The sequence below is a fragment of the Pseudophryne corroboree genome, chromosome 2, assembly GCF_028390025.1.
Source record: "Pseudophryne corroboree isolate aPseCor3 chromosome 2, aPseCor3.hap2, whole genome shotgun sequence".
Taxonomy (NCBI): Eukaryota; Metazoa; Chordata; class Amphibia; order Anura; family Myobatrachidae; genus Pseudophryne; species Pseudophryne corroboree.
The window spans coordinates 834,962,227-834,973,783 of NC_086445.1; the positions used below are offsets into that span (position 1 = coordinate 834,962,227).

At 42.3% G+C, this 11,557-nt stretch overlaps 1 protein-coding gene across 2 annotated transcripts in view; it reads right to left on the minus strand.

Annotated features, from left to right (window-relative positions):
• Positions 1-11,345, minus strand: part of SH3KBP1 (SH3 domain containing kinase binding protein 1) — a 677,269-nt gene extending 665,924 nt beyond the window's left edge. Inside the window, exon 1 of one of the 2 annotated variants that reach the window (XM_063955734.1) lies at positions 10,839-11,345. Coding sequence is in view for 1 of the 2 variants with exons in the window: in XM_063955735.1 (XP_063811805.1) it covers positions 10,839-10,842 (4 nt within the window). In the remaining variant the exon portion in view is untranslated. The remainder of the gene's footprint in view (positions 1-10,838) is intronic. The other variant, XM_063955735.1, reaches the window with a different exon arrangement.
• Between the last annotated feature and the right edge of the window lie 212 nt (positions 11,346-11,557).

Here is an 11,557-nt window from a genome sequence, read left to right on the forward strand (position 1 = left end):
CATGAAGGGGGGGGGGGGGGGCGCCGAAGAATTTTTTGGCTTGGGGGAGAAAAATTTCTAGTTACGCCACTGGTACAATGGATTTATCTTATTTATGTAGTATTGATGCATATATCTTATAAAACACAAAATTGTATGTAAACATTCATGCAACTTTCATACAACAATTGGTAGAGCTAAAAACGGAAATAAATTGATCAAGCCTTGGGGGTAAATTTACTAAGATGGGAGTTCTATTTAAGATGGGATGTTGCCCATAGCAACCAATCAGATTCCAGGTATTATCTTCTAGAAGGTGCTAGTTAAATGAGAAGTAGAATCTGATTGGTTGCTATGGGCAACATCCCATCTTAACTAGAACTCCCATCTTAGTAAATTTACCCCTTGGTCTCTCCACGTGGACAATATATATTGAAAATAACACTACACAACAAAAAAATTGTTATTGTCAGCATTGAGGAAAATCCAGGTGTCCTTGACTAATTTATGTGTGCTGATTGCGAATCTGAACTCCTAATTGGCCTAGCATGTTAGGAACTAACGTTATAGGAATCCTACTATTTTAGGGTTTCAACATTATGCAATAGCTATAACATTGATTGATTACTTGTAATTTCTTTGATCCTGATATTCATTCGTCATGTTTAGAGCACCATGAAGAAAAGTTAACGAGCCTGTGACAACTATCCAGACAACTTCTGTTATATCTGTGGACAATTTACACCTCGGGGCCGATGTAAAAATCTGACTATGAAAGTGACGTCTGCATACCGCCATTACTTTGATGTCAAAGTTGGAGATCAGTGATCGGCAGAACGGCAAACACCGGGGGAGGGTGCAGGGAGGCAGCAGAGGGAAGTTTCTCTTTCCTGTTGTCGCACACGCTGTCTATCTGGCTGGTTGCATTCTGTGCGATCAGGTCAGATAAAGCAATTGCTGGTGTGGTCACATCTGATGCGACCATGGCAGGCAAGTGGTTAAGTAAAATAATGCTGCTTGATTTAAGTTGTATAAAATAGCAAATACTATGTAAAACGTACATTTTAGACATTGGTAAAATCGTGACGTGATAGGTATATTTAGATTTCAGATTTGGAATCAGCACACCCAAATTAGCCTAATACACCAAAACTTTTCCTATTAGCAAAAATGTTGTTATCCAGTATATTCAGACTTTGAAAAAGCTCATTCCAGAAACACTTTCACTGTTATTCCCTAGTGGAACATCTGAACTTGTCACAGTGAGGAACCACTCAGATGGGGTTCCTGGTAATTTATACCTTGCTTCACTTTAGTATCCACTACAAACATAAAGCACAGTGCTGCTTCAGCTCTTGTATTAGCTCCACTCAGCTGCTATATATACAGTATACACTACTTTGATCTTTCAAAGGGTCATTTATCTCTACTACTCTTGGGACAATAGTGATATACAAAAAAGAAAAGGAAAGTGCTGTAAGTACTAATCATATCAGAATCAGAATCAGCTTTATTGGCCAGGTTAACTTGCGTATACTAGGAATTTGTCTTCGGTTTGCTATACAACAGCCAAGTAGGTAACAGATAAGCAGGTGGGAGGGGGGGGGGGGCAAGTAAAGTCACACAGGTATACCGTATATGCACACGTTGGCTAGGTTTGGGATGGAATGCTGGCGGCCGGGATCCCGAAGGTCAGTATACCAACACCGGGATCCCGGCTGGCAGAATGCTGGCAGCGGGATGAGCGCTAGAGAGCCCCTTGCGGGCTTGATGCGCTTGCCACGCTGTGGGCTCGCGGCTTGCTGCGTTCGTGACAGGTTCTATTCCCATTCTATGGGTGCTCTGGCGCAGCTGTCGGTATTCTCGGCAGTCGGGATCCCGGCATTGGTATTCTTACCACTGGGATCCCAACCGCCGGGATATTAACTACATCCCGTTTGGTTAATTAATCAACTAAACCATTGATGTGATGCTTGCTATTCAAATGGATTTACTAACATATGTTGCTGCCATATTTGTATATTACAACAAATGTTTTCTATAGATGTCGGATTATTTTCTCTATTTATATTCACATGGAGAGACTATTTCAAACCAAGGGTGACATTTTTCAAAGCTTGGAGAGAGTTAAAATACCAACCAATCAGCTACTAGCTGTCATGTGTAAACAAAGCATGGAACATGACAGTAAGGAGCTGATTGGTTAGCACTTTCTCTCTCCAAGCTTTGATAAACCCCCCCCCCCCCCCAAAAAAAAAAAAATAGATTAATGAAGTTCATTTTTGAGCACTACAATAGATGCTTACATTATATTCTATGGGGGTTATTCAATTACCCGTGGTCACTGACTACAAGTAATTGTTTGCCTGGGGATATCCAACTAACCCCAATGCCAGCACTTTTCAGGTATTGGCACGCGCAAAGCATAATCCCTGAAAAGCAGCCACTGGAGTTTCGATAACACATGGGAATGGGAATTTATCCCGGATCCTATGTGTTATCGTGCAATCGTGGGTCCATTTTCAGCTGATGAAAATGGCATCTAATTGGATACTACGATAATGACCATCCCTCAAGATCTTTATTGTCATTGGTGTTGCTATGCTCTTAGCGGTGGCAGCATAATATTATATTATTCGTAGTTGCAGAAAGCCATTTTTTTCCTTTGGTTTCTAATCACAATGTAGGCTAAAGGGCCCTACACACTAGACGAATGGCTGCCGAGGTGCCCGATGGCTGATGGACGACCCTGCAGCGGGAAGGGGGGGCGGGTGGAGTGAAGTTTCTTCACTCCCCCCGTCACACGGCCCCATAGCCCTGCGTGCTAATATGGACAATATTGTCCATATTGGTTTGCAGGCATAAACGAGCTGGCACCAACGATGAACGAGTGCGGTGCCGCGCATCGTTCATCGTTGGTGCATACACACTGAAAGATATGAACGATATCTCGTTCATTAATGAACGAGATCATTCATATCTTTCAGTGTAGTCGGTAAATGTGTAGGGTTCATAACAGTTTTGTGCGAAAGACAATAATAATCTAGCCAATTACCTGGAAATGAGAAATATCACTGGAGCATGCATCATTCCTCAATGATGTCACTAATTCACTAGTTCTTATGATCACAGATACAAACTGTCTGCTTACACTACATATTGTTGGTGGGTACAAATCAGTCTCAGAGCTAAAGTCTGACAGTTCCCTGGTAAGAGAACCTATGTGATGCATTTACCTTATCGTTATTACAAACCATTGATTCCCCTTTAATATCATACTGCTAAATATTTTCAGCTCATCACATTTCTACTATGTATATTCATCCAAAAAAACCTGAATTAGGGAAATTATAAAGCAGCAAATGTGCAAATTCCATTGCTCATACAGTAGCAGCCTGCTATTCATTAGCATCTATTTATCTCTATTGCCATTATATTTGTCAGTTGCAGGCCTAAAACCCTTCTCTAATCAACATTTGGATAAAATACATTTTAACACCAAGGTCATCTTCTAGCTGAAAGCATGCATACAAAGTAGTTCAATAGCAGTTCATAGACAGCACAGTCACACGCAAAAGAACAAGATTATATATTTTATTTTATAAACATCATTCATATTGCTTTAGTGGCAACCTGAGCTATTGTACATGGGAATTCTTTGTTACATTTGACACATTCTGGAACGTATCATTTCAGTTAACATTACCTATGTCAACAGGAGGAATACGCGGCCATAAACAACACATCAATAATGGTGTACTTTATACAAACCAATTACGCAGTGTAGTAAAAACTGACCATACAATTACAAGATTAAAAGATCTTTCAGTGACTGCTATAGAGGCATAGAAATCTCAGGGGCAAACACAGGATTTATTGGGGTGGGTGGGGTGGGGCGGTATCCAAATGCTTAATTTTTGAGCAAAGGAAAAAAAACTACCATATTAATAAAAATGGAAAGTACAATTTTAATAACGTGTTAAAAACAAAATGAATTGAGGGGCAGATTTATTAAGCTCGGTGAAGTGATAAAGTGGAAGGTGATAAAGTACCAGCCAATCAGCTCATAACTGTCATTTTTCAAACCCAGCCTCTGACATGGCAGTTAGGAGCTGATTGGCTGGTACTTTATCACCTTCCACTTTATCACTTCACCGAGCTTAATAAATTCGCCCATGGGTACTGTATAAAACTAAACTTCGTTCTATAATCCAATCACTGACAAATATTACTGTACCTTGGTGGTCATTCCGAGTTGTTCGCTCGCAAGCTGCTTTTAGCAGCTTTGCACACGCTAAGCCGCCGCCTACTGGGAGTGAATCTTAGCTTATCAAAATTGCGAACGAAAGATTCGCAATATTGCGAAAAGACTTCTCTGTGCAGTTTCTGAGTAGCTCGAGACTTACTCTTCCAGTGCGATCAGTTCAGTGCTTGTCGTTCCTGGTTTGACGTCACAAACACACCCAGCGTTCGCCCAGACACTCCTCCGTTTCTCCAGCCACTCCCGCGTTTTTCCCAGAAACGGCAGCGTTTTTTTAAACACTCCCATAAAACGGCCAGTTTCCGCCCAGAAACACCCACTTCCTGTCAATCACACTACGATCTCCAGAACGAAGAAAAAACCTCGTAATGCCGTGAGTAAAATACCAATCTTCATAGCAAATTTACTTGGCGCAGTCGCAGTGCGAACATTGCGCATGCGCAATTAGCGGAAAATCGCTGTGATGCGAAGAAAATTACCGAGCGAACAACTCGGAATGACCACCCTTGTCAATTAATACTACTCTACAAAATGAATACTACTGTCCCTTAACATCATTTTTGTTTAAATTACAATATTACTCATCAAGTGCTCAACATCACTCAATAGTCAATAAATTGTACATCAACACACGTACTTTTACTGAATAGATGAACTTTTATTAGATTCATTTTTACTTAATTACAGAAACATTAGAGCCAATATATAAGTGAGAGCTGAAAGACAAATAACAATAAAGATGCCCATTTTGTTAAAGATCACTAAATCATAGGCAAATCACAAAATGGTTCACAAGATTATAGGCAAAGTGCTGTAGTATCAATACAATTACTAAAAGGGACGTTCCTATAGGATCTTTCCTCCTTCTAAACCACAGAACTTTCATGATTCTAGTGTGAGAGGTTTCTGAGCATGCACAGACCAAAACATGTGTCGATGAGTGTAGTAGTGTATGCCGGCGGCCGGGCTCCCGGCAACCAGCATACCGGCGCCGGAATCCCGACCGCCGGCATACTGACAGCTGGGTGAGCGCAAATGAGCCCTTTGCGGGCTCACCATGCTGCGGACCCCCGTGGACCCCCAAGAGGGAGAAAAAGTGTCTGTATAACGGCTGTCGGAATTCCGGCGCCGGTATACTGTGCGCCGGGATTCCAACAGCCGGCATACTGAAGACCATCTATGTCGATCATAAGAGGCAGGTGGTGTAGGTTCCCTGATGAGGAGGAAGTCAAGCTTCCTTAACCATCATGTTCCATAACAGACAAACTAACTGGACCCATGGTGAATTAATTTTATGGTTTAATATTCATATACATAAATGAAAATGTAATATTAAATATAAATATTTTTTTGATCCACTTAAATAATATTGGACGGGATGAATCATGCATCGCAATTTGAATGTGATGCATCCTGCTACTGGTCACGTTTATTAATGTCGCATGAATGTGGGGACTCACGGGTTTATGACCTGGGAGTAGTACTGTGTGTACGTGGCTGTCAGCCAGCGCATGTACGAGCCGTTGAGGACAATGGGATGGATCCAAATGGATCACTGCATTTTCTGAGTTTTGACATTGATCCATTTTCATCCCATTTCTTAAAGATGTGTATATTTTTAAATACCTGATAAAGGAATCAAACATTTATAAAAGAGAATTAACACAAAGGGCTAAATGTAATAGGGTGCATGCTTCTGGGAGCGCAGGAATTTTTGCGACAATGACGTATTTTTAAAGATCCAATCATTTTAAAAGGCAAAACCAACCTGGTGTGGTGTGTGAATTGGGGCATGGGCACGTCAGGGTATCACCACTTAAAACATATTTTAACATTTTATATCACTTTGTTTGTTTGTTTGTTTGTTTGTTTGTTTGTTTGTTTGTTTGATCTACGTAACATTGTTTAATAAATTTTCCACTCTTGTTACACTGCTTTCATGCACCTGATACTGTGTAACACTTCACTGCTATTTTTCATCATTTGTGTGATGCCCTGGGGGAGGTTGGCTGAGCTGGTTTGGGGGAGCCCTGCATCCCAGATGTGAACACCTAGGATTTACTCGAAGAGGTGACATGGATGTTGGTGGGTTAGCCCATCACTTTGGCCAAATTTATGATAGCAACCTCTTATTTGATATTTAACTGTAATACATGTTTCAATTTCGAATAGTAATGTTAGCATAGTGCACCTGCATCTTTTTTTCTATGTGTAGTACTATAAATCTGAGCAAGGTAGCACCTCCCATTACAAGTAGCTAGGGTGTGCAGTTTAAAGCCCATCCTCCTATATGACATCCATTCACTGTCTGGGTACAGGCTGGAAGGCAGGTAGAGAATGCTGCCTGGCCGCTCTGACTATGTGACTAACACACTCCCCTGCACAAAGGCCCCTAAAATTGTGATGCCCTGGTCAGTTGCCCAGTGTGCCTATACTTTAAGAGGGTCCTGCCCACACTATGAGATATTTCACAATGGGCACTATATCTGCGTTCCTCCCATTAGGAAATGTTGGGTGGTCGGCCACAGCAGCGCATATAATGCCAGATGATCGGATCATTCCTGCATGTTGGAAGATTTTTCATGTCTGACCACCTGATCATTGCTGATTGGTTGCAACCATACACTATGCAATTATCATTCCAATCCGCCAATAATCAGTGGATCAGGACGATTACTGCATAATGTATGCCCGGCTTAAGGAGAGCTGATCATCACCAGTTAAAATTCTGTGATACAAAAGACACTTTTAATGTACAGCACAACAGTGTAGGTTTTTCCTATAAACTTACATTGTGTAAACTATTACATTGTTCTTTTATTACAATTATAAAAGGACCGAAAAGACTTGAAAATGTATTTTTTTGTATAGCTGCATCTTTTTTTTTATTTATAGCTGTGTACTGTTGATGTGAGTATCAAAGCTTGTCTTTAGTACATTAGCCTAGAGGCCTCGCTAGCAATGAAACAGTTAACACGCCAAGAGTACTATTTTCTTTACCATATACCAGTGGTCTCCAACCTTAATTGGGGTGTGAGCTACTTTCGGAAAATAAAACCTATGAAGGACCTACCCCCTCCCCTCAATGCGCATGCGTTCCTGCGAAAGTGGGTGTGGCCTCGCAAAAGTGGGTGTGGTCTCACAACTACAAGTAATTCCCCCCCGCATATTGCCAGATACACAAATAATGCCCTTCAGCAGTGCCAGATACACAAATAATGCCCCTCAGCAGTGCCAGATATACAAATAATGCCCCTCAGCAGTGCCAGATATATAAATAATGTCTCCCAGCAGTGCCAGATACACAAATAATGCCACCAGCAGTGCCAGATACACAAATAATGCCCTCCAGCAGTACCAGATACAATGCCCCCATTAGTGCCAGATACAATTCCCCCCGTAGTGCCATTTAAAATGCCCCCCGCAGCGCCAGACAAAATGCCCCCCTGCAGTGTCCGATACAGTGCCCCACACAGTGCTAACCCTTGCTGGCTTTTTCTACTGCCGCCAGTGCTGCTCCTCCTGTATGAGGGACGGAAGGGGAGGATAGCGCAGCACGCGCCTTTACTGTGAAGTCCGGAGAGCGGCTGCGGTGAGAGTGACAGAGTCTCCGGCGGCGGCGGGCATTTCAAATATGGTGCCGGTAAGTGAGCCAACCAAAACTCGTGGTCCGGCAGCCAATTAGGTGCCGCCACTGACGGTCCACGAGCTCTGATTGGCTGACGGCCAGCACCATATTAAAAATGAAGGGAGGAGGAGTGCCAGTGACTGCCCAAGCCCGTGCGCTCTGTGAGCTACCGAAAATACTACGGCGAGCTACCGGTAGCTCGCGAGCTACCGGTAGCTCGCGAGCTACGGGTTGGAGATCACTGCCATATACAAACCACCCTTTCTACTGTAAAATAAAGATTGAGAATATAGCACTTAGCTGTGTAGGAAGCATGTAAATAAGGGTTTCCTAAACATGAATATCATACACATGGATGAATGTATTACACATCACATTCTGGAGCTTGGTACATATGGAAATGCATCCAAAACCCGAAAAACTGCAGTTTTTGGATTTTTGGGAGCATTTTCCTTTTAGTACATCCAGTGTTATGGTAACATGAAATCATTTTCGATACAGTTTGAGTCTCCCATATACAAAATTAGAAAATAGTGAATATTCCGAAATACAGATTTTTTTAAGTGTGACTGAGATAGTGACACCTTTGCTTTCTGATGTTCAAACTTTAATGCACAAAATTATTAAACATATTGTATAATATGATTTATAGACTGTGTGTGTATAAGGTGTATATGAACCATTAATTAATTTAGTGTATGTACACACACTCTGTTTCATGCACAAAATTACTAAAAATATATAAAATTGCCCTCAGGCTATGTGTACAAGGGGAATCAGTATGTAATGCCGGCGGCCGGGATACTGGCGTTCATAATACTGACGCCGGGACCCCTAAATGCCTGACCCTAACCAGCTCACAGAGGTGCCTAACCTCCCATGCCCACTGGCTAAACCTAACTGTCCCTCCCCCGCAGCCTAACCTTAACAGCCCCCCTCCCCGGGGTGCCTAACCCCCCTCCCCGCAGCCTAACCCTAACCTACCCCACAGCCTATCCCTAACCCCCCGTGTGGCGCTTAAACCTAACCTCCCCCCTTCCCGTCCCTAAACGTAACCCGCCGGCTGTTCTTAAGGTCGGGATGCCGGCTGTCAGGATTCCAGCGTCTTTGTCCTGACCCTTTCTGAGTTCCAGTGTCTGTATTTCGACTGCTGGGATCCTGACAGCCGACATCTTCACCGCATCCTGTACAAGGTATTTATGAAACATAAGGCGCTTACACTTGGGTCCCATCCCGAAGGTATCTCGTTATGGTAAGCAAATATTCCAAAATATGGAAAAATATGATATCCAAAATACTTCTAGTCCCAAGCATTTTGGATATGGGAGACTCAACCTGTACTATGGCCTTAAAACTAGTGATGGACATAGAAGACTATACCATCAATGGTTGCTGGTTTTACATCATCTGTATTTAAAACATTGATGGTTTAGCCAATGATGGCTGAGTGCTGGCATGTGCAGACCTCAGCTATCAGGCCACAACCACCAATGTTTGCTCAAAATCAGGTGCTGCCATCGATGTTGTGCCATCAATGACAAAAAAACAAACAAACTAGCCATCAGTCATAGACCATTGATGATTGATTGCAATAGCATAAATGGACAATGGTCATCGATACGTAAAATAACTTCTGCTAGTGATTTTCACATTGAAAAACTAATTTTACCATTAGTTGTATTTCTCACAGTCTTCACACTTACCTATAGCCAGGACCAGAGCCGTACCTGTACACTTTTGTGCAGGCGGGCCAGAACACCACACCCAAGGTCCTTCCCACCTTCATTCTGCTAGCGTGGCCTTCACAACCAATACCACACTGTATTGCTCCATTTGGCTGCTTCACAAGAACCAAAATCACAAAAGGAACGCTATAACATTACTAACAAATGCTAGTGGGTACTAGGCCTTAGAGCTGCGTTGCTGAATCTCACGTAGAGATACGTAGAGAGAGCAGTGCCACCGGACAGTTACACAGATTGTGTCTGTAATTGTTGGTAACTTACCTGGTTCCCTTCAAAATACTATTATTGGTAATGGAATTTACATACACACAAACAAACACTATTTCACTATTTTTTTTTACGGTAATCCTCTTAAATGCACAACAAAATAGATTGCGTAATGTACCACTGACTGTTGTGTAAAAGGAAATATGCCACAAATTCTTTCCACTGTTTTGCACCACAAATGAAACCAAAATTAGCAATAAACAAATAGGACACACACAGCTTTTAATACACAGACTAGGGGAAGCACCCTCTGCAGGGTTTGTACTATATATAAGGATTGACATGTTCTCTGCTGGTACTATTAAACAGCATCCAAGTGCAGACAATAGCATATAAACACCACAGTGACAGCTGCATTGTACCATACCATCACTGCAACTACTGGATGAAATACAAGGCGTCCCTTAACCCTTTGTTGCCAAAATGATGGGTCACAAATTGCTGGATCTCTGGGAATCTACACCACAGCCACCTCTCATTCACCGAATGTACTGTATTATTAATGTACAAGGTGGCAGCACGTTTTGCTGCACAGCTACAAAGAGGTGAATACAATGCACATACAGTGACAATCAGAACTACTGCACACATCCAGGTCTACTACAGGAGTGTCAGGCTGATACAAAGAGCTTGCAATTCATTTATACAGAATAACGCAATACTGCAATGACAAAGCAACATTATTTTATTTACTTCAATTGAGCAGATTGCTCACAGACATACGTACTGGGTATACACCGCATACTGTACTGTACAATACCTGAATTAAAACCATTTAACTTAGATCTGTACTTTAACCATTTCAATAACGTCCCAAAAAAATTCCTCCAAATCCCAGTGACTATATCTACACAGCATTCGGGCTGAATGATGTTTCTGATTTCCAAATAATAATAATAAAAAGAAAAAGAATAACATGTAAAATATCAAAACAATAGAAGAATTATTTGGAACTCACCCATTTATGTTGAATCAAGCTGTCAGGGGGTGGTGGTGATGCTTTAAAGTTTCACGGGTGTAAAAATATCACTGGTGGAAATTAGTGTTCAAAATCCAGATGGATGAGGGACCCCCTTTCCTTAATAATCCCTGTTTGTGCCCTGGAGGTATGTGGTACAGCACAGCTTCATAGAGGACTGTTGACAATGTCTCCCTCAGTGGAAGTAGCGGATATTATACTGTGACATGAAATAGCTCAGTGGACAAGCACCAGTCATAGGTCCAGGAACAAGACACCTTGGTGCTGGTGAGGCTGGGTCTGCTCTCCAGCTGCTGCTGCTGCTGCTATGGATGCACCAGGGATACAAGAGCCAGTCCTCCTGCTTATTGTCAGAACTGCAAGTGAAGGAACATTTGCTGATGTGTTTAAGAAAGTGACTGTAAAGAGAGCTGCATTTCCCCTTCCTCTCCTCCACCACCTCCCCCTTGCAGCTGCTCATGCAGTGACTGTGCGGGTCCGACTGATGCTGCTGCTGCACTGTGTGACTGTGTGACTGCTGCACTGATTCAGGGACTGGGAGCCTGGCTTTCCAAGCATCGCGAGAGCCGCCTGCCTTCCTCCTACTCATGCATTGGTAACATTGTGGCTTCAACCATAATATAATAATATCTATCTACATAACAGATCTATCTATGTATTTCGATCTATAAGACTATAATCAGTTCGGCTCCTGCATT